General features: G+C 37.8%; 1 protein-coding gene and 1 long non-coding RNA gene across 5 annotated transcripts; both read right to left on the reverse strand.

The window, feature by feature from the left end:
- Positions 1-109: 109 nt before the first annotated feature.
- LOC110611880 (protein HUA2-LIKE 2) lies at positions 110-22,641 on the reverse strand. 4 transcript variants are annotated; one of them, XM_021752449.2, is made up of 16 exons: positions 22,179-22,631; positions 21,677-21,753; positions 8,517-10,664; positions 7,794-8,259; positions 7,098-7,206; positions 6,909-7,021; positions 6,627-6,814; positions 6,072-6,540; positions 5,554-5,980; positions 5,252-5,428; positions 2,296-2,366; positions 2,111-2,187; positions 1,940-2,001; positions 1,243-1,361; positions 421-588; positions 110-335 (listed from the first exon to the last, which is right to left on the reverse strand). In XM_021752449.2, exons 1-16 carry the CDS (start codon positions 22,302-22,304, stop codon positions 303-305), a joined length of 4,830 nt encoding a protein of 1,609 aa, XP_021608141.1. In that variant the 5' UTR covers positions 22,305-22,631; the 3' UTR covers positions 110-302. The 4 variants fall into 4 exon arrangements, with proteins under 4 accessions (XP_021608141.1, XP_021608132.1, XP_021608123.1 ...); XM_021752440.2 differs by lacking the exons at positions 110-335; positions 421-588; positions 1,243-1,361; ... (1 more) ...; positions 2,111-2,187; positions 2,296-2,366 and adding exons at positions 3,587-4,185; positions 4,289-4,341 and having other exon boundaries at positions 8,517-8,647; positions 8,732-10,664; positions 22,179-22,641; XM_021752431.2 differs by lacking the exons at positions 110-335; positions 421-588; positions 1,243-1,361; ... (1 more) ...; positions 2,111-2,187; positions 2,296-2,366 and adding exons at positions 3,587-4,185; positions 4,289-4,341 and having other exon boundaries at positions 7,107-7,206; positions 22,179-22,641.
- On the reverse strand, positions 11,317-21,670 carry LOC122724978. The gene is made up of 2 exons (XR_006352420.1): positions 15,404-21,670; positions 11,317-15,208 (listed from the first exon to the last, which is right to left on the reverse strand). It is a non-coding gene; the product is annotated as an uncharacterized LOC122724978 (long non-coding RNA).
- Positions 22,642-23,430: the final 789 nt, after the last annotated feature.

The following is a 23,430-nucleotide window of genomic DNA, read 5'->3' on the forward strand; positions in this document are numbered from 1 at the left end:
TGCTACCAACCTTAATTTCTTTGGATATAAGGTTTGATATTCACATGCAGGAAAACTATCTCAACCAGACAAATACAATGCAGAAGTTTCATCGAAGAACCACTCCATAGAAACAACAAATTAGCAAACTATCTATCGATAACTATCTCTTACATTTACATTCTCTGACCTGCAAACTGAATGCATAGAAAGATGCCGATAAATAATATACAATAACTAACTTGATACATGAATAGTTTAACCATATAACTGCATCACATATTTATATCTAGCTTTTACTGAATCTGTTCGTGGCATATTTCTCACTTTATTTCCAATGCTTTCTTGATATCAGCCTGCACCAGAATACAGCAGCAATATGAGAATTTTAAGAGTAACTGCACACACACGCGCGCGAAGAAAAAGAGTGAGAGGAGACACCTCAATAGACAAAGGACTAGTGGTTGGGCTGTAGCGACCAATAACTTGCCCTTCCTTATTGACTAAGAACTTGGTAAAATTCCACTTTATGCCAGACCCCATAATTCCACATTTACTAGCCTTGAGGAATCTGTAGACAGGTGCTGTATTTGGCCCATTGACGCGAACCTAATCATTGGAGGGTCGAGCATATAAATAAGTGTGTTCACAAGGGGAAAAAATAGCCACATCTAGTTACAGATTTGCAAGTCGGTGAGTGGTATCATCTACACATAGAAAGAACAATGGGACATCAATCGTAAATGCAATCGTTGACAAGCACTCAAACACATGTGGGTCTAAGCTCTTATCTATAGAAATGGATAGGAGTCACAGTGTCACACACACAAATACATAAATGTTATTCCCACCTTTTACACATCGGTGCATCCTGTATACTAAAGTAAATAACCCTGCACATAAATTTATGCAGGTTGTGAAACTGTCACTATGTTCTTAATTTCTGAACATTCATCATTGTTTCAAGGATTGAACTGGATAAACTTTGAAGAGAATCTGAAGCTAATCACAAATACATGAACAAAGCTAAACACTTCCAAAACCTGAACTGTCGTAATACTCGAATACTTAGAGAACTGCGACCACAAAATCATTAGCATTTGACAAAAGACTGAATATCAAAACAATAGCATAGTGTTGTTAAGTTACTTTGGTGAAGCCAAAACAAACTTTGGACAGAAGAGCATCACAGTCGCTACTCAAGTTAAACACAGTCATACTATATTATACTGGAAATATTATCAAACAAGTGAATTCCAATACCTTCTGGAAAATTGGATATTCAGCCTTGTATCTGGTACAAGCAAACTGTTGTGCATCTTCGCTCGTTCCCGGCTCTTGTTTCAGAAATTGGTTACAAGGAAATGCCAATATTTCAAAACCTGACACCCCACCAGAAATCCAATGAGAATTGTAATAAATAAAAAGAAAAAGAAAAAAAAAATGAAGGCACTGAATTGTTGATTGAAGTCCTAACATCTGGTCAAAGTTCATTACCACCTACCAAGTTTAGATCCCTGAAGAGAGATTCTAGACAGAAGTCACATAACTCTAACTTCAAAATTTTGAATAAAGATTCACAATTTTGAACTTGCACGTTTCTAGTTGCAAGTTCAAACCTTTAAAGGGGCAGCAACCAATGGGTACTTGAACGAAGAAAAGTTAATTACTCAAAAAGCATACGACGGAAATACAGATCCCTTATCTGAAAAGACAAATGAGGGATTTATTGTTTTCTGGACAGAGGATCTATTGAATTCCTACGCACATTAGACATCTAGCCGGCAGTCTATCAACGACCATGCACTACTGAATTCAAATTGAGATCAGCTTAGGTAAAGGAAGTGAAAGATTACAACGACAAAGTATCAACAATAGTTCAAATCTATAGTTTCTATGGTAAGTAGTAAACGCAGGCCTAGAAACACAAATATTTAGGAGACGAAAAGAAGCGAGCAACCTTTATCCTTGTATTTGTTGTAAAGATCGGTCAACTGCGTGTAATTCGAATCTGTAAATCCACTGTAACAAAGCAACAAAAGTTCAATCGTCAAAATCCAAATTAATCACTTCGTTTTTGGGGTGGGGGGTGGGGGTGGAGCAAAGGGAAGTAGTTAGAAAGAGAGAGAACCATTTAGAGGCGACATTAACCACGAGAAGAACCTTTCCTTTGTAGATGCTGAGATCGACGTCCTGACCTCGGGCATCCTGAATCCAGACCCACAAAGACCAAAGAAAAACATGAAATCTATGCAATATAACTAGACATATAAAGGTTGAAAATTGCAAAAGAAAGAAGAAGAAGCAGAGGAGAACCTTCACAGTGAATTCATGGATGGATTTCTGTGGAACAGATGGAGAAGCCCCCATGGCTGTACCCTGACTGACTAACTGAACCCTTCCTCACTCGCTTTCTTCAATCTGACTTTAGGATTCTATCCACTCCGCACACCTAAAGACTAATCATTGCCGAGCTGTCTTCTGCTTTTGCAGTTCCTATTGATTGCTTTTCAATTTGCTGCGCTGGCAACTCATAGGAGTGGACGAATATAATGAAATTTCAAAAAAGAAAAGATCATTTTAAATTGATCAGTGCATACGTATATATAGTTTTAATGAAAAAAAAAAAATCCCTCGCTCATACAAAAGTAAATTTATTTTCATTTAAAATAATTTAAAATTATAATTAAAACAATAATTTTTTCATGCATATTTTTTACTGAAAACTAAATAATTTTCATATTATTAAGTTATTATAGAATGTTAAACAAAAATTTATTATAAAATTAAAAAATAAATTAATATGTTGAAATAAAAATACCTATATTCAAGAAACATGGAAAAAACGAGTTAATTTTAATTGTTATATATCATGTTAAATTTTAATATTTATAAAAAATCATGTATAGATGTAAAATTTTAATATTTATAAATATCAAATCAAATTGAATTTAAATAGAAATTAATTTAATTAATTAAAATTTTTAATGTATTAAAAATTTTTTACCTTTTATTTTTCTATGATTTAATTTTAAATAATATAATATTATCAATAAATTAATTTTTTATTAAAATCAAATCAAATTAATTAAATTTTTTAAAAATTAAAATCAAATCAAACTAAAAAAATAAAAATTAAACTAAAATTTTAATTTATTCGGTTGAATATAAATACCATTTATATAAATGATCTAGATTAACATTATAAGAATGGCAATGATCTAGATTAACACTACAAGAATGGCAAAATGGAATCAATCAAGTTCAAAATAAAAAATTAAATAAATAAAATTTATATGAAAATAAAAAAAACAGATTAATTCATCAATTAAAATATTTTGATGTGATAATCGAGTACTGTTGAGATTGTGTAGTGTTCTAATACCATGTCAAAATAAAATAAATACGACATGTTTACACTTGACGTCTCACAAATTTTGCACCAATATAAGGATACGCCACTAACTATCCATGACTAAACTGCAACATGGAAAGAATCTCCCTAACGAAGTATTGATGCAACTGCCCCCTAACCATTCACATTGCACGGCTCACAGGTCACAACCCCAACCGACAAACAGGTTTCACCTTCATAAAAAACTAAAAGTGCTTGGAATCAAAATTTTCTATATTCCAATGATATGTAATATATACAACCAATATACAAAGTGAGAAGCTTTTCATATTCAGGTGAAAATATAGAAAGAACGGTTTTCTGATCTTGCCAAAGTCAGTCACGCTAATTCATCAGCTGATAAAATGATATAGTTGAATATGCCTCATCCTGAATTCTGATCCAGCTGGGCCAGGGAAAATTTTCTCACTATTGACGGAAAAAGAGAACTGTTACAGCAAAAGGGCCAACTAAATGAATCTAAAAAGTTGTCACAAATGGCCCAGCGAAAATTTTGATAGAATTCTTGTGAGGCCTTCCCAACAAATAAATTACGCTAAAAGATAAGAAAAATTAAAAATTGATACACAAGCGTGACAGCCTAGAGTTTGGTTACAGCTCTCCAAATCTCCAATGACCGTCTCGCAGCCCTCTGTTGATAAAATACATATATACAGCCAATGAAAGATGTCAGGCACATGCCGATCTTCTGAGCCAAATCATCAACCCATGATCCCTTCCGTGCAGAGGATTGGCCCAAAATGACTCGCTCTTTTGAACAAGCCGAGAAGCCAGACAAAAAAATTTGGATTCTAACAAAGATAATGCAGTATAGAAATCAGGAGGATGATTTTCATTTTTAAACATATGCAAACTTCCTAAAGAAGAAATATGCAAATAACAGTGGAAACTTACCTATATCAGATATGCAGTAATAGTCGATCATCTTGGCCGCCAAACGCTTGAAGCTGAAACATAAGATAAGATACATGAGATTGCCCCATAAAAAAATCCATTAAAATTCAAGTAATATAAAGCTACATGCAATAAAATCAAGTACCAAACATCAAATGCAATATAATCTTTACTTGTTTGCCTCTACTTGTTTGCTACTTTCACAATCGCAATCACAATCACAACAACTCTAAACTATTGTTTGCTAACTATATTCACAAATCACAATTTACTTGATTAATTAGTATGTTAATAATACAAACAGATAATTAACATGAAGTTAAAAAAAAAAATCAACAGTAACAGCACAACAGCAGGCTGGTTGGCAATGGCAGAGCAGCATGCTAACATGCTCCCCATGGGGAGAGAAAGAGAAGGAAGAAAAAGAGTAAAAATAAAGGAAGGAGAATGATAAACTCAAAAAAAAAAAAAGGAATTATATGTTGAGAATGAACTGAAGAGATGAAATACAGGTATGTTGAAGTCTTGAAGATTGATTTTTTCCTCCTCTTTTTCTCTTCCTTTTTCTTCCCCCTTTTTCCTTCTCTCTCCTGCGGCTGTTGTTGGTTGCTAAAGTTGTTGCCCTAAAATTTAGAGTCTAGGGCAAATTTTGAAGCCTTTTATGCAGGGCGCCTGGAAGGGCACGGGTGCACCTTGCCCATGCCCTGCACCTGGTGCGCTTGAGGGCGCCTCAGGCACAGCGCCCGCCTGGTGCACGCCTCAGGCACAGCGCCCGCCTGGTGCACGCCTCAGGCACGCCTTCCATAACACTGGATTGCCCATTTATTCAGGATCCGATAATTTTGGCACAATAGAAGGTGATAAAACAAATAACCCATACAAAAACCATAAAAACGAACCAAAAAAAAGGAGTGAAAAAAAAAGGATACTATCAAAATTAACAGTCCCGCAGAAATATTATACCTCTACTGGACACTGGACTTGCACTTCCAGATGGTCTAAAAGGCATGAAGCTCCTGTGATGCATCCCCCGGGGAGGAAATGACCATCCCTGATGAGGTATGCTATTTGGCTCTCTAGGGGGGCCACCATATGAATCAGGTGGATAAGATGGCCTGCCTTTGTCCAGATGTCGTGGACCTAGGGTGGGAAAGATGGCATTAACGATAAGAAGAAATGAGTACAAAGTGTAATGTACAATATGAAATGGGACAGGATAACATGTGCATGAATCTCTACAAACTTTCAAGTAAAATTAACCTTACCAGGAAAAGGGGGTGCAGGGTATCTCCAGCTCTCATTGAATTCATATGGGACTGGTCTCATTCTCTCAAGGGTATTATAAAAGTTTCCACCATCAGCATTATGTGATGAGTGGAATCTTTGGTGGTAAGGAGGAGGGGTCTGTCTCCGAGACTTCCCATGCTGGCCTGCCTGAACATAGGAGAAATGATTTGAAGGTGGTGGATATGGTGGCCTTGGAGGATAAGCCTTGTGGTGGAAATTTGGCCCATCTGAGTGCACTGGATGGACAGGGTAACTGCTGAAAGAGTTCATGGATTCGCACTGCTGCATCTGCAACTGATCCCTACATTCAGTAGCATGATAATTCACTCCATTGGACATTGATGGGTTGATTCTTGGTGCTGCTGGCTGCTGACACACACATTCTCTCAAGTTATCTTGCATATCCTGAAAATTTGGCTCAATCAGAAAAGAAGTATCCCTGATATATTACACCCTAGAATCAATGGTAAGACAGTAATCAACTACAAGGACTCACATGTGAATTTTCAGAAAGCTTTGAATCCATGCCATTAATGTATGAATCAGGATTTCCACATGAAGGTGGAATGGCAGGAGGTGGTGGAGGTGGCGGCGGCGGTGATGTTGGCAGCGGTGGTGATGTTGGTGGCACATCCTGAGGCAGAGGAGGGGCAAAGGGCAATGGAAAATGCTCTTCTAATTGATCATGCAAATTCCGCACAGAATTAACTCCCGCAATGCCACCTGTTGAACCTGCTTCAACTTCACAGGAGGGGGCCACATCCTCCATTTCAAGCTCACCATCAACATCTTCCAAGATATGTGTGTGCTTTTCTACTGCTGGCATGATCTCCAGCTCTTCAGGGGTTTCAGAATTATGTTCAGGAGTGACAGCCTCAAAACTCTCTCCATCAGAATCACTTCCATCATCTTCCTCCTTAAGCATGCGAGGCATACAAAATCCTGGGAGCTGAAAACTCGAATTGCTGATACAACAAGATAACAGTCAGCAAAATGCATTGCACAACTTTTTCAAATATTCTAGAAGTGACAGAAATCAATGAACTCCAACCTTCCATATTCGTCAACAAGCATACCCTCCATGTCTCTAACGGGATCATCTAAAGCCCTTTCTGTTCTTGCTGAACGGCGAGAATAGGCACCAGCAGAAGATGAACCACCTAATGAATCAAGTTCCCGCATATGATGGCAGATAACAGATTCTGGAAGGATCCTTCTTTCCAGCCAGAGCCTCAAAACCTGTAAAGAACATAAAGTGCAAGACATCAACCAAAAAATAAAACCAATGACACAAAATATAAAAAAATAATAATAATAAAATTCCAAGGCTTGCCTTCATACACTGCCTTCTATTTTCCTGTGCCAAACTTCCAGGAGGAGCAGCAGCTGAAAGTAGGCGCGGTAATACTGCTTGTATAGCTGAAGGATATATACCACCAACATCACCTGGAAATTCAAGCACAAAATGAACATCTCATATCCTGCATGTAGCCATGTAATAGATCAAGAAAAAACAGTTTACCTTTCAGACCTCGAGAGCACTGAGTGATGGAATCCACGAGGAAGAACAAATCCACCCTTCTGTGTAAACTTGACTCACTTTCCAAGGCACGAGCTAAAATTTCCACCACCTTGGTTTTAAACACAAGAAATGCATCAAATGAAAATCTACAGCATGTATATGCATCAATGCAATTAAATCATTATGATAAAGATAAAAGGAAATAAACTTCATCCAGAGTTGTCAAAACATTTGCATTACTATGTAGTATAGCATTCCCACTCTTCAGGATGGGAATCAAAGCCCATGCAAATGGAAACGAGATGGTATAACCCATATGTCAGGAATGCAGTTTTCTCAAAAGTGTCAGACCAATGTAAATAAAGAAATAAATAAAATAGGAGGAATATTGCATTTCAAAAGCAACATGCCAGCAACTAAATACACTCTTAAAAGATCCAAACAAACCGAATTTCCACTAATTCAAGAATTAAATTATTTTGGGAGAAAAAAACGCAAAATTCAAACACTTCTAAGATAAAAAGTATAGTGCTCTGTTCTTGTTTCTATTATATTTTACTTATACAAAAAAAAAAGTATGCAATTACTAAAATTTGAACCAACTGAAAAACAATTCTCTGATTTGAACAGCATATGAGAATATTTAGTATGACCTGGTAATAGGTAAAGCCACATATCTAAGCACCATGATCCTACCTTAGCAGAAACACCAAATTTTGCACAGTCAATGGCTATGCGAGTTGCTCGACCAATGCTCTCCTTTGTCCTCGTTAATGATCGAATAATTCCTTCAAACGATGATAGAGAAGCATGTGCTTCTGCATAATTACTCCATTTGCCAACAGATTTTGGGCGCTGTGCCATCACTGATTCAATTTTTTCATCGATTGATGTGCACACAGTTGTCTTCTGGTGTAAATGGTTGGGGCTGGAACATTGACTATTTTGAATAAAATTAGCACTTTCTGAGGTAGATACATGGCATATTGAGGTAGTAGTTGGAGATGTCTGTGCAGAAGATTCTGTTCCATTTCCATCAGCTGGAACTGGACTTGACTGGGCTACCAAGACATGCCTTTCACCCAAATGATCATCAGAAACAGAAGCATAACTAGTATGCTTTTGTCTTTGCTCAAATTTGACACCTTTTGCCTCCTCGCCCCTAAGCCAGAAAATCAAAGGAATAAAGATATTTTAAATGGAGGGATGAAAGAAAATCACAGAAAAAATTTTAAGGAAACCTGAGCAAATTGTAAAATTAGGTAACAATGAACAGTAACATTATCCTGCTTTGACTCCAGAAAGGAAAAAAAAATCCTCTGATAGAATGAAGTTTATAAAGCAGTATGATTCTTGGTGAAAACCATTAGCATATGCTTGCAAACTTAGTCAAAAAGCTAAAATACAATGGACACTTACATGCCATTGAATTGGTCCTTATCATGAATTAGAGACCTCAATGACTCAGTATTGCCACAGCCAATATCCTCAGCACTGTACCAAAGCACATCAGAACTATTCTGAGACATGCCTTTAGCAGCTTCATCAGCCTGCAAGATGATACTTGGACTCGTCAAAGAATTCTCCAAAACATCAACATCTTTATTAAGATTCTGAGCCACAACATCTCTTAACTCAATGTTTTCAGACTTGACTTCATCCTTCAGGATTAACAACTGATCCAATGAACCCTGATTGGATCGCAGACTGCCACATCTTCTGTCTAAATTTGGTGTAAAATCTTTTGTGCTCTGTTGACTAATAGTAGAAACAGTGTCACCTCCAAAACATGATCTACCAAGATCTTTGCCAAGATCATGGTCCAAGGACTCTGGCAAGACATCTTCATAATGTTCTTGGCTCTCAGAACTTTCAATCAGTCGATTGCAAAGGTTTGCTTCTACTGGTTGTTTTATAGATTCCTCTAAGACTCTGTTAGAGCTGGAACAGAATGCAGAGGCCCTACAGCCAGGAGAGGCTACACTCAGCTCTCCTGAACAATTGCTTTCTTTTCTTTCATTGAACACAAGAGAGGAGCTCCTCACTAAAGATGTGGAACTTTCATTGATTAATGTTTTCATGGTTGATGTCTTGGTACATGCCTGACCTTGTTCAGCAGCATTTGCAGACATGGCCTCTAGAGCCCGATGAAGACGTTTGGATGGAGGTAAAGCAGATTCACCATCTGCTGAGCATCCAAAAGTCTGATGCTCCTTAGCAATTGAAAGCTGAGGCCTGCTATCTGGAATTTGAGCACAGCTCTTTTGAGGTGACAGATTATATAAAGCTCCCTTTTCTAGTAAGGAGTCTTTATGAGCAGAACAATCATCATTGAAATTAGCAGGTGGACTGATCTCCTCCAACATAGTGACCAGAACTTCATTAGAGGTTCTTTCTTCAATTTCACATATGCCATTGTGTGCCTCGGTCAAACTGACTGCAACTTGAGTACAGGTCTTTTCTTCTTCAAGAGACAAGCTGCTGTGATCTTCCAATGAAGATAATTTGCCCATTCTAACTCTAGCTCGTTTCACTAGTGGCAGGTGCTCATCTCCATCTTCTTTAGTATGCCTCTCGCTCAAGTTTTCACAAGCCAACTGCAAATTTTGGCTGCTATTATGCACGCCAGCATCCAAATCTGCCCCTGTTTCCAATCTGGCAGGTGGCTCAGCTGCTTCATTAATCACTCGCTTTCTGTTTGGTTTCCGTTTCTTCTTTATAATCACAGCCTTTATTTGAAAATCAAACCCTTTGCTCAACTCAACATCTTCCTCCAAACAATCAAAGACAGTTTGAGAGTGCTCAGGTTTACAAGCACTGTCTATAGTGCTGCCTTCATTCAGACTCGGAGAATCAGAGTCAACTGTTGCAATTTCAGAGACATTATCTTCAGTGCTTCCATTTGAAATAACAGCAGATGACTCAACATCATCACATTCAGAGGCTGGTGATTTTTTAACTCGTTTGTTCCTTCGTAAGGACCTGTTCAGGACTACTTCAGTTGATGCATCCCCAGCACTCTGGTTACCATTATTAGATGGTATAGTAAAACTCTGGAATCTAGAGGATTCCAACCTTGACAAGCTTGTAGACCTTTCAACTGATAGATCCTTTTTCTGTGTGCCACGTTTCCTAGATCGTAAGCCTCCAGATCTTTTTCTTGAAATATAAGTAGCTATAACAGGCTTTGCTGTGACCATCATATTATCAGCGGGCTGCTCCAATGAGGCCTCTTTATCATGCAAAGAACCAACTTTTGCTACATCTGGAGCAACACCGCTCGCAAGGCTGGGATCATTTCTGACTGTAACAGTTGCTTCAGAAGTTTCAGTCTGATCCTTTAATTCAATGTGCGCTGATGACTCCACTGAATTCCCGCCATTTGCCAGAGCAACTTCACCAGAATTGAGATCATCAACTTGGTCTGGTTTGTTTGACCTTTCATAACTGTCTATGATCTCCTGCACAGCCCGAACAAAATCTGCACCCTTTCCTTGACGTTTGATCAAAAGAGACTGTTTTTTCTCTTCAGTAAATGCTTCTACATCAGCAGGGTGGCAGAAAGCTCTGCATGATGACATATCCAACCAAATAAAACAAACTAAGCCATTAAGATGGCTATCAAACAGAAAAAATGGGAGGAAATAAGGCTAACAGAAAAAAAGGGGGAAAAAAAATAACTCCGTTAAATATCCCAGACCTACAGACATGCAATCTAATGGATCAAATTATCCTGTGCCATCCATTCTTTTCTGGCAAGGCATACATCAACATTCAACAGTTATTTTCACTATTTTCACTTATGCACATGCAATTGGGGGTGAGCATTAAATGGTTAAAACTGAAAAATGAACCGAACAGAACAGTTTTTTTATTTGGTTTGGTTTTTTAGTTTATTGGTTCGGTTTCAGTTTTCATTTTAAAAAAATTCATTTTTTTTTGTTTGGTTCAGTTATTTCAGTCAAAAAACCAAATTAACCGAACCAAACTGATTGCCAATAGTATTTTTATATAAATATACGTGCACATCATTAAAACCCCAAATCCCTAACTCTCTCATCTGCATCGTTCTTGCTGAGGAGCCTCCCATTATCTCTTCATCTTCTTCTTCTCTCTTTCTCCTTCTCCTTGGTCTGCTCTTCTGCTTCTTCTCATTTGACTTTCTGCGTCGTTCTTGCTCAAGGAGCCTCCTTGGTCTGTTCTTCTTCTTCTTCTTCTTCTTCTTTTTTAGATCTAGGCCATCTACTGCATAAAATAGTGTCCTCGCCTCCCACACAAGTTTGCTTTGTTGATTCTCCTTTCAATCACATCCCTTGAAGATGAGACCTAGATCGACGGCGTGGAGACACAAGTTCGGCTGCAACTCCTTTCCTCTCTTTTGCCCTGCATGTTTGGGGCTCGAACTCTCCTTGTGCTCGAATTTTGATTGGCGGTTGCATGTTGATTTCTTTGTGTGCAAGGGTAATTTTGATTGTATTTATAGTGGGTCTTTTGCTTTTGATAGTTTTGCTATATTTTGAGTGTATTTTGATGGAAATCTTTGTTTGAATTCATTTATAAAATATTGTTTGTGGGTATTTAGCATCTTGATTCTTGGGTATTTCTTTTCTTTGAGAAATTTGTTGATGTGAGATCTGAAATTGATTCATATTCAAACGAAGGGAGGTACTGCACCTGTTTTGGGAGAATTTGGAGTATAAATTTGAGGAAAATTTCTAATATCTCCGTCTTAAAACCAATGTTAATAACCAAACCAAATTGGTTTGGTTCAATTCGGTTATTCTCTCATTTCAGTTTCAGTTCAGTTGATCTTTTTTATGATTTCAGTTTTTCTGAGTTCGGTTCGGAACCGAACCTACCGATTGCACAGCCCTACATGCAATCTCTAAATTTAATACATGCTTGCCAAAGAAATCATGATATCTCCAGCATCTGATAGGTATTGCAGATTTGCAGTGTAAAAACTAATACATCTATAGAACTGTTGATTTCTCCAAATTCATTTTTTGTTATTTCTCCCTACAGAAAATAAGAACGAGTTACTCCTGCCTTTTAGCTGAAACATTTGCCTTATTAGTTATCAGGAATAGAGGAAGTGGAGATTGAAAAATGTATATGGTTTCTTGTTTCTATTCCACATTTTGGTCCTTATGGATATGAGAATAAGGTAAAATATATCTTTTCTGTCTCCTGATTTCTTATCCGCTGTTGTCTTATTCAAGGGCATTGAGTATGATGTCTCGACTTCCTCTATGATGAGAAAGGAAAAGGCTACCTCCTATTGTGTGCATTAGTTTGTTATTCTACTAATTGAGCCTTCGTCAAATCAAAAGGGGAAAAAAGGAGGAAAAAAAAATAGCAGTGGAACTTTGACTGAAATGTGGCCAACAATGACAATACGCCAATAAACCTAAGGGTGAGCACAATTCAATTTGAAACAAAATACCGAAAGGACTAAATTAGGAAATTCAGTTTGGTTTTTGTTCTTGTGTTTTACTTTCAGTTCAATATAGAGAGAGAAAATCGAAAAACTGAAACCAAATTCATTAAACAGTGCATTCATTAAACAGTGCATAGTGCAGCTTCAAAGATTATTAAATGTTAAAAGGCAGTAAATTATTGTTTCCACTATTTCAGGTCTTACAGATATCACCAATTCACAAGGAGTTTATCTAATCAATCCTTCTGAATTCTTCATCTCCACGCTTATTCTAAGGTGTGACAATCTCACATAATCAACTCCATGACATCAATTTTTCAAGTTCTCTCCGATGAACTAATGATAAGATTAGTAATAATTGCCATTCAAAAAATAATAAAATAAGAAGGAACCAGCCCCGTCTAATTATAGTAGTTATTTAAGGCAACATTATCAGAAACCAGGTTGTTTGTTCCATGATCAAAAGAGTGTTTGAGATGACAGCAAATGCAAGTGCAAATGGTTGATTTAGAACATATGCAAAAGGTCCTTTATTAACAGATTAGAGCAGAAGACAACGCACAGCAACAACAACAGCAGCAGCAAGAAGTAAAGGGTAAAAAGGTGGTTAGATCAAATTACCCCATGTCCAAAAGGCAGCTTTCACTTGGATGCACTTAACTACAAGCAGGATACCCATTCAGAATATCTAAAGATTTAAGTCATGTCTAAAAACTACACCTTTTTAATAACTAATTTTCTACTTAAGCTGCTCTTCTCTTTCTTAGGCTGCTCTTTAGCTTCATAAATTTTGTCATAGCCAGCCTCTTCAGAATGCTTTTTACATTCTTTATCAAGATTTCAAGGAGAATTGTATTCCAAGAGCTGAGATTTTTTCTAATTGCACAAACAGCCATAAAACCCTGCATCTAGTTACAATGTTGACCTTCCAAAAATTAAATTCTCAGCCACATATTCTATATAAATTGCTCAAAAAATGCATTACTCCCCCATTCCTAACAATAAATAAAAACTTTATTTCATGGACAGTTAGAGGTTTCACCATTGACCGCCCACTTCAATCTATAAAACCAGCATGCAAACAGCAAATGTATCTTAGCAGCTCACTAATTTGGCAGATAATTGGCAAACTGTTACAAATGCCTTTGTTGGCAGAGCATACGGAAGGCGCAAATCACAGCAGAAACAACAAGAAGGAAACAATTGTAAGATGGCAACAATCAAGGACAGAGCTGGCAGCAATCCGATTCTAACAAATCAACACAATTTCCATGATGCAGATGACAGCAATCTAATCCCAACAAATCAGCATAATGCCCCCAATTAATCAGATAATCGTGCCAAGAATTATGTAATGAGATATGCTTGCATCTTGGCAGAATCTCTGCTCTTCCTTTTACAGCCAATGTAACCTCTATTTAAAGAGCACTGTCAACATAAATAAGGTAAGCTGAATTTCTCTACACAAATCTACAGACGCGTATGATTATTAACAAGTCTAAGATTTGGAATTCCCTTTAACGAATCCTGTCATCCTGCACCACAGGTTCCTCACGAGGCAGAAACCACAATAAAGGGAAGATGTCAATCAGTATAGAGGATTATCTTGTCCATCAGATCCTCAGCACGAGAACCCAACAACTTGGTATCAAAGCCTAACACGATGGGCGATTCCAATCCACGAGAGGAATTGAGGGCTCTCTTTCAAGAGGCTCATGCTACAACTGAAGCAAGGGTAGCCGCGGCAAAATCACAAATGGAGGCTCGAGAAGCATAGACAGAATCAAAATTAGAAGCACAATTGTAGCCGTTGTCACGACAGTTTCACAAGCTGTTCACAGCTATTTGCGGACCTAAGGACGAGAATCAAAAGGAGAGAGAAGCAATAATAATATTCCACGAACTCAAGAAGGCAGGGCTAAAACCAAGGTTGAAACTAAGACTGAAACAAGAACCAGAATGGTACCACGATGTATAAAACTCGATTTCCCCACCAATGATGGCACCGAAGACCCTCTAGTCTGGTTGCATAGATGAGAAAAATTCTTTCTCCACCAACACACGACCAAATCAGAAAAGGTTGGCTTAGCAGCATTCCACATGTTAGGGAAAGCACAAATGTGGTATTACAAATTGGAGCAAGAGGAGCCCACTTCGCCTTGGAACACTTTCAAGAACTAATGCACTCTACGTTTTGGACCTCCTCTCAGGGGGAACCCATTAGGAGAATTGGTCAATTTAAAGCAATCTGGGCACGGTGAAAGACTATCAGCACCGATTCCAAGGGTTGTTGGCACACGCAAATTCTGTCAAGGTGGATCAACAAGTAGATTTACTGCAAGACTCGTCGACTCCCTTAGACTTGATGTGAAAATGCAGAGGCCTTCTAATTTAGCACAAGCAATGAATTTCGCTGGGGCCTTTGAAAGAAAACAGCAATTGCCGCAACCTACATGTTAACACAAGGGCTCATTGGGAAGTAACAAGGGCTCATTGGGAAGTAACGAATTTCCTTCCAAAACTAATCCCACTCATACAACCATTCCTGGAGCCACCGGCACCGCTCAGCCGCTTCCAGCACTAGCACCTTTACTTCTCCAATTGTAAAAAAGATTATCTCGAGTAGAAACGAGACCAAAGGATCTCTGCTACAATTGTGATAACCTATACACTGTGGGACACCAATACAAAAAATTATTTTAGTTGGAATTAGATGAAGAGGATTAAGAAACACAACACTCGAAAGAACAGCCCAACCCAGAAATAACTCTGCATGCAATTACGACTAAACAAAATGCTCAGACTATGCAACTCACAATTTTCATGCAATTACGAGTAAACAAAATGCTAAGACTATGCAACTCACAATTTTCATGCATAGCCAGCCGCTACTCAGCTTGGTGGATTCGAGAAGCACCCACAACTTCACATCCATCCCCAAACAGGAATCAATGTGTATGTGGCCAATGGAACCAAATTATCTAGCTCCGGAATATGTCCAGCGGTATCCTTCTCTGTGAATCAACATAATTTCATTGCTGATTTTTTTGTTATCCCTTTAGCTAGATTTGATCTTGTGTTAGGTGTTAAATAGTTGCGCACTTTGGGGCCGATTCTATAAGATTTCACTTCTCTCACTATGAGCTTCACAACCAACGTCAAGACCATTTCTATCCATGGACAGCCGACACCAGCAGCTCATCATATTCTTTCCCTGTAGAAATCCCATCTCGAGCTTAACAAACTTAGCAGCCTAGTAGAGGAATTCACTGATTTATTTGCAGAACCAACAAGATTGCCACCCTTGCGAACTTGTGACCATCGCATTTGCCTACATCCTAATACCAGTCCAATGGCGGTGAGGCCTTACCGATACCCACATCTTGAAAAAGATGATATAGAAAGGCAAAGTGATCAAATGCTGCAACAAGGCATTATCCGACCAAGTCCGTCACCCCTTTCATCTCCAGTTTTGTTAGTACACAAGCACGATGGCTCTTGGCATTTTTGTGTTAACTATAGAGAGCTTAATGCCATTAAAGATAAGCTCCCTATACTTGTTGTGGATTAGCTCCTCGATGAATTACATGGAGCATAATTTTTCACCAAGCTCGACCTTTGATCTGGCTATCATTGAAAAGACTGCTTTTCGCACTCACCATGGACATTTTGTTTTCCTGGTCATGCCTTTCGGATTGACCAATGCGCCTTCCACCTTTAAGGCGCTCATGAATGAGGTATTCCACAAACACCTCCGCCAATTTGTCCTTGTTTATAGTTCCACCTGGGATGATCACTTGCTTCACATTCGCATGGTTTTTTATTTACTTCATGCTCGTCACCTCCACTTAAAAAAATCCAAGTGCTCTTTCGGAGAATCCGAAGTTGCATATTTGGGACATATTATTTCTGTTGCAGGTGTTTCAATTGATACTAGCAAAATTCAGGCAATCATAGAATGGCCCCAACCTCAGTCCATTAAAGCATTGCGAGGTTTCCTTGGCTTAACTAGGTGCTACCGCAAATTTATTTTCAATTATGGTCAAGTTGTTGCTCCCTTCACTAACATGCTAAAAAAAATGCTTTACATTGGACTGATACTTCCTTGGCTTCTTTCACTGCTCTTGCCACTACATCGGTTCTCCAGCTTCCTAATTTTGAAGAAGAATTCGCGATGGACTGCGATGCTTCCAGAAGTGCAATCGACACTGTCCTTCAACAACAAGACCACCCAATTGCATTTTTCAGCCAAAAACTAGTTGCTCAGCACTTCAACTTACCAACTTATGTGCGTGAATTAATCGGGTTGGCTAAAGTCATCCACCACTAGCGTCCTTATGATTGGGGGCGTTGTTCGTTCCTCATCCGGACCGATCATTACAACACAGCCTTAAATACCTGTTGGAACAACATCTTTCCACCTCCCCCCAATTGCATTGGCTCAGCAAACTCATGGGATTTAATTTCCAAGTACAATTCAAGGCAGGACATTTGAATAAAGCTGCAAATGCCTTATCTCGTCAAAATGAATATGACAACCAGCTCTATGCCATTACTCAACCACAACTGTTGCTGCTAGATGAGCTTAGAGCGAAAATACTAAATTCTGTTGAGTTGTGAGAATTGCAACAAAGGGTGGATAGAGGCAAGCTGGATGATTCTTGGACTGTGCACAATGGCATTCTATTCTTTAAAGGCACAATTTTTCTTCAGTCAACCTCTCCTTTGATTGCTTCGATTCTCTCCGGATTTCATGATGATATGCATGAAGGATACCAAAAAACTCTACAGCGTGTGCAAAGTGAATTTTATTGGCAAGGGATGCACTCTACTATTGCTGATTATGTTGCTTCTTGTCCTATTTATCAGTGTAATATATCTGAACACTTGCGACCAGCTAGATTACTTCAGCCTCTTGCACTTTCGACCCAAGTTTGGACAGACATTTCCATGGATTTCATTGATGGGCTCCCAAAATCGTGGGGCAAAACTGTTTTGTTTGTGGTGGTGGATCGCTTCTCTAAGTATGCTTATTTTCTTCCCATTGCCCACCTTGTATGGCTACTAGTGTTGCACGATTCTTCTTCGAGCAAGTGGTCCGCTTATATGGGTACCAAAATTGATGGTGTGTGATTGTGATGCCATTCTTACTAGCAGCTTTTGGAAAGAACTATTTCGATTGTGTGGCACCAAATTATCCTTCTCTTCGGCCTACCATCCACAAATTGATGGCCAAACTGAGGTTGTCAATCGCACCATCGAAATGTACCTACGTTGCTGCATCGGTGAACGTCCCAAACGATGGTAGATTGGATTCCCCTTTCACACTGCTTTGCATTCCACACCCTTCAAAGTTGTTTATGAACGGGACCACCACGCTTACTGTCCTATATTGCTGGTTCTTCCAAAGTGGATGTTGTAGACCATGGCTTCCTTAACCAAGATGACATGCTCCATGACATCCGCGCTAACTTGCAGCAAGCTCAGCAGCACATGAAAGCCTACTATGACCGTGGACACAGAGATATCAAATTCAGAGATATCAAATTCAACGTTGGTTCTCTAGTGTGGCTACGTTTGCACCCCTACCGATAGCACTCTCTTGAAGGTAAAATTAGCCACAAGCTTACCCCCAAATATTATGACCCTTTTTCTATTATACGACAGCAGTGATAGAAAACTCTAAAATATCTTCCACGTTTCGCTGCTTTACATTTTTAAAGGGCCTCCCCCTGCCACTCCACCCACTCTGCCTCCTTTAGATGACAGTCATGTGCTCTATGTCCCTGCTTCAATTCTCAAAACACGACCCAAAGTCCTAATTGGCAACGCTTGGATTCTGCATATGCCATACGGGAGGATTTGCTACATTTCAAGCAGCCTGTCCTGCTTTCGAGCTTAGAGACAAGCTCTTTCTCCAGAAGGGGAGAAATATTACAGATGCAAATGTTACAAATGCCTTTATTAGCAGAGCATATGGAAGGCATAAATCATAGCAGAAACAACAAGAAGGAAACAATTGTAAGACGACAACAATCAAGGACACAGCTGGAAGCAATTTGATTCCAGCAAATCAGCACAATATCCATGATGCAGATGACAGCAATCTAATCCCAACAAATCAGCATAATGGCCCCAATTAATCATATAATCGTGCCAAGAATTATGTAATAAGATATGCTTGCATTTTGGCAGAATCTCTGCTTTTCCTTCTACGGCCAATGTAACCTCTATTTAAAGAGCATTGTCAACAGAAATAAGGCAAGCTGAATTTCTCTACACAACTCTACAGAGATTTATGACTCTCTCTCCTCATCAACAAGTCCAAGGTTTGGGATTCTATTTAACGAATCCTGTCATCCTCCACCCAAGGTTCCTCATGAGGCAAAAACTCAATAATGAGAAGGCGTCAATTAGTATAGAGGATTATCTTATCCATCGCCCAGTGACAAGATCCTCAGAATGATAACCCAACACAAACTCTCTAAACTCTCACCACTAGTTAAACACCTACAATCAAGGAGTTCCAAACTCAAGTGCTCATATCCATCGATCCATTAACTAGGGGTGAGCAGAATTTGGTTCAAATCGAAAAAAATCGACCAAACCGAATTAATTCGAAAATTCAATTCAATTTTTTATTCATTTCGATTCAGTTTGGTTTTTAGTTTCAAAATTTTCAATTATTTCAGTTTGGTTTTGGTGATCAGAAAAACAGAACCAAACCGATTAGAGAAAATAGTATATTATTTTTTATAATATCTGATTAGATCATAATTAATGTTGAAATATTTTAATTAAATTTTAGAATACTAAAAATAAGATGTAAAAAATAAAAAGCCTAACCGATCAAACCAAATCGAATCAGACCGATTCAATTTGGTTCGATTTTTGCCTAAAATCAGTTCAGTTCAGTTTTCACAAATACTAAAATTTTGATTTTCAGTTTATTCAATTCTGCTCACCCCTGCCATTAACAAATGGGAGAGATCCTCACCTTTGAATAGAAGATCACCTAACCCCAAATGATGAATAGAGGAAGGGGAAAAAAGATGTCTCAAGTAAGTTAAATTCTCTAACAAATTAAATGCAGGCAAAAGAACAGCAGACCACCCTTAAAAGTTGAAAAATCCAACACAACTTAAAAAATGTTTATCTGCTCATCAAACCCAAAAACGTACTATTTCCACACACAATTTCAATTTTACATCCTACATGCTTCATTTTCAATGCTCTCAAGGTGAGAAAGCTAGTGCCACAATCGTAATTATTACATGCGCAAGGGCATTAAGGGGCCAAGGGATCCTGAAGCCTAGGTGCAGTCAACCTAAGTGAGACAAAGCGCAAAAAAAAAAATAAAAAAGAAAAGGTGATCCAGTGCACAAAGCATCCACGCTTGTGGGCTCTAGGAAGGTTGACGTGAGCAGTGTTACACCTTTCAGAGAAGCTGTTCCGTAACTTGAACCCATGGCCCTCCATTTCACAAATGGAGTAACTTTAACATTACACCAAAACCACCCTCAACTAAGATGAAGCTTAGTCCTTCCCAAACCTCATTACTACATATAGAACAATATGGCATGTACAATGGCACAAAGGATGGAACATGTTCAACTATTCAAGTAAGAGGAATGAAGTCTGGGAGGGACTAAAAAAAGGTGGCATGAGTGAAGTGCTCCAGAAAATTTAGATGGCCTAGATCAAGAATCACAGAGGAAAAGGATACACAAATGAAGCCTCACTCACTTTGTTACAAGTACAATTTTTACTTGTTTTTACTAAAAATAGTGAAATTTAAAAACCGTAAAAATGTTATTTTTCCTTGTTTCAACAACTCACTTTTACAAGCATAATTTTTCAGAATTAGACAGCAAATGGCCTAGACCAAGAATCACAGAGGAAAAGGATACACAAATGAAGCCTCACTCACTTTGTTACAAGTACAATTTTTACTTGTTTTTACTAAAAATAGTGAAATTTAAAAAGCGTAAAAATGTTATTTGTCCTTGTTTCAACAACTCACTTTTACAAGCATAATTTTTCAGAATTAGACAGCAAATGCAAGCCAAAAGAACAGTCTTAGAAAACCATGTTCTCCATTTTTCCAAACTTAAATAGATTGGTGAAAACTAAAGTTTTCGATAACTATATTTCCAGTTTCTGCTTATGTAGCCTCTTTTTTTCATGTTTTAAACAATATATAAATTGGAAAATGGAAAATTAAAAATATTTTTCCAACCAGATGGACCTTGAGAATTTATAAAACAAGGTATTTGGTTATTGAAACCTAAAATTGCTCATCTACAAGGATGCCCATCTCCCCACCCCAAGCTAAAAGACAACTTCCACTAATGTTGCTAAATGACATGAAGGCCTATTATTGACTCGCCAAACAAGTTAAAGCAGAATAGCAGATAAAGTTACTTGAAGCAAGAAGTCACGGACTCATTCAAATACATAAATATAAATGATTAAGTAATTACATAAACAAACAAAATAAATAAATGAAAAGGGAAAAAGCTAAACTCATTCAGCAATGCTACCATAGTCTCATTCAAAAAATAAATCATGAAAAATAAATACATAAATGGACAAACAGATAAATAATTGATAAATAGGGCAAAAGCAAAACAGGTTAGACAAGTAGACATACTCAACAAAGTTTCCATCCAAAATTAAGTAGATTTTAAAACAGAATTGCCATGTCATTACCACAAGAAAAGATCATCTTCTAGAAATATGGTACTTAAAAATGCTGGCAGGTGTAAAACAGAATCACCTAAAGTAAAAGGCGAAAGACAAGAAGTATATTCCTAGTTCCAAACTGAATATCAATTTTCTCCCACTTCATCATTCAATTACACAACTCAATAACCTACATCACTCAATCAAACCAATTATGGGGAACCCAGTATCAAAAATGAGCATCGTTCAACATTTCACCATAATCTTTCCTCTCCTTAACAACTATTTATATCAAAATAACAATCCCTTCTATTCCTCTTTTTAACTTCCAAGGTCCATTAGAATTTAATGCAGAGTTAAAAAGATTATGGTTACCAATGGCTAACCTAGTGATCTGATTGAATAACTAAAAAATGCTACTCCCAAAATACAAATACTGAAGAAAAACACTCACATTTGCTGTGTTCCAAAGAAGTAGACAAGTACTTTTTTCCAATCAGCTGGATATCCCCACTTCTCAGGCTCACTTACCTGGCATCAGCAACCAAATTTATAAACTCAAAGGACAACTAGTAGCAGGCATGAAGAATACAGCTAGAGAATATAAACAGACAACATGATTTGGTTAGAATTACATATCCAAAGGCCATAATAAATAAGTGCACTTACAGAAAATACAATCATTCAGTTATAAAAAGAATCTCCTTCTTGTAGAACCTACAACACTCAGAATTCACAATAACAAGGATTTTTTTCACGTAGCAGAACTGATTAAGGGCGTTGACTCTGGTTAAACATTTGATTAGCGCATAAAGTCTCAGAAAGAAGTTCTCACCCAAAGGTGATTAAGATCACCCCAGTAATCAACAATAAGATTCAAAAGTAAGCAAAAGTTCTACATAGAAGGACGTGAACAGATGGAGGCATATACACATAGATATATGTGTAGGGCATACCGTGGCAGGCCAAGCAGGAAAGCCTTTGACTTTAGCAAGGACGAGATCGCCGACCTTCCATTGGCGGCAGGCAGCAGCAGAAGCGGCAGCAGCTTTGCCCGCACCCTTTCTGCGACTCGGTGCCATCTGAGTCGGCTGTACTGGAATCAAGTTCTAACTAGCAATTCCAACGGACTTGAAGATGGAAATCCAGTGATAAGCCAAAATCGCCCACAAAATGGAGCAGTCAGGCTCAGTCTAGGGTTCTGAAGACGCGATTTGGGCAAGCAGTTAGCAGGCATTGAAACGCAGAAACCAGATGAAGGGAGTGAGAGTAGTGAGGCAGTATAAACCCTAATTCCCACGATGAAGAAAAAAGAAGAGGAGAGAGTGGACGAGTCCAATTGCGAGTTCCGTTTGCGTTTTGCGGAAGAGAGAGAGAGAGAGAGAGAAAGAGATATGAGAAGGAGGCTAAAGTGCGCAGAGAGAGTGGGGGTTAAAAATGGAAGAGGGCTAACGTGCACTGGGTCTGAGCGTGGAAGAATGAGGTGGTGAGTGTGTTGCAATGACACGTGACATACCAACTACAATCAGCAGTGAATCTAAAGCCCATACTTTGGAATGGGCTGCGACTGCGAGCTCGCTCTTTGGTTTCCAGCACGCACCACCCTCCATAACTTATAAATAAAAATATATTATTTAGAGCCCTTGGGCCTTTTCTACCAAGCCCAACTGTTTTAAGAAATTCAGCTGTTTTTCTTCTTGTATAAAAGTTTTTTTTTTTTTTTTTTTTACCTTCATAGAAACTAATTTACCCTTCTGCTCAGCCAAATTCAAATATTTTTAAGTATTTTAATAAATTAAAACAATAATTTATACTAACAAAACACAGTTTTTTTTATTAATTCATACTTTAGCTATAGTAGTATTTAGATAAAACCTTCCTAATTTTTTTAATATTTTTTAAAATCAGTTATGTAAAATAATTAATTTTCATATACGACTAGTATAAGGTTTTTTATATATGGCATCACTAAATAGGTTTATCGTGTATCATCTATTTTGGTTGTCTGTGCATAATAAAAATATAATATTTTATAAAAAATTAAATTTATATTTACTTTTTAGTTTACTCAGACATTTTTTTTATAATAATCATTAATATCCTTTTAATCATATTTCATGAAAAAATTATATAACAATAGCTTTTATACTACAAATTATTTTGCGTATTTATCAAGTGTTTTATATATATTTATAAATATATATCGCG

This window comes from Manihot esculenta, chromosome 1 (genome assembly GCF_001659605.2).
Source record: "Manihot esculenta cultivar AM560-2 chromosome 1, M.esculenta_v8, whole genome shotgun sequence".
Classification (NCBI taxonomy): domain Eukaryota; kingdom Viridiplantae; phylum Streptophyta; class Magnoliopsida; order Malpighiales; family Euphorbiaceae; genus Manihot; species Manihot esculenta.

Bases quoted from the DNA above. Each gene is read 5' to 3' on its own strand.
- LOC110611880 (XM_021752449.2), bottom strand. From the start codon at position 22,304: ATGGCACCGAGTCGCAGAAAGGGTGCGGGCAAAGCTGCTGCCGCTTCT. The intron at 7,207-7,793 runs GTAGGATCATGG...TTTAAAACCAAG, and splicing joins AATTTGGTGTTTCTGCTAAG to GTGGTGGAAATTTTAGCTCG. The intron at 7,022-7,097 runs GTAAACTGTTTT...TTGAATTTCCAG, and splicing joins GTGCTCTCGAGGTCTGAAAG to GTGATGTTGGTGGTATATAT.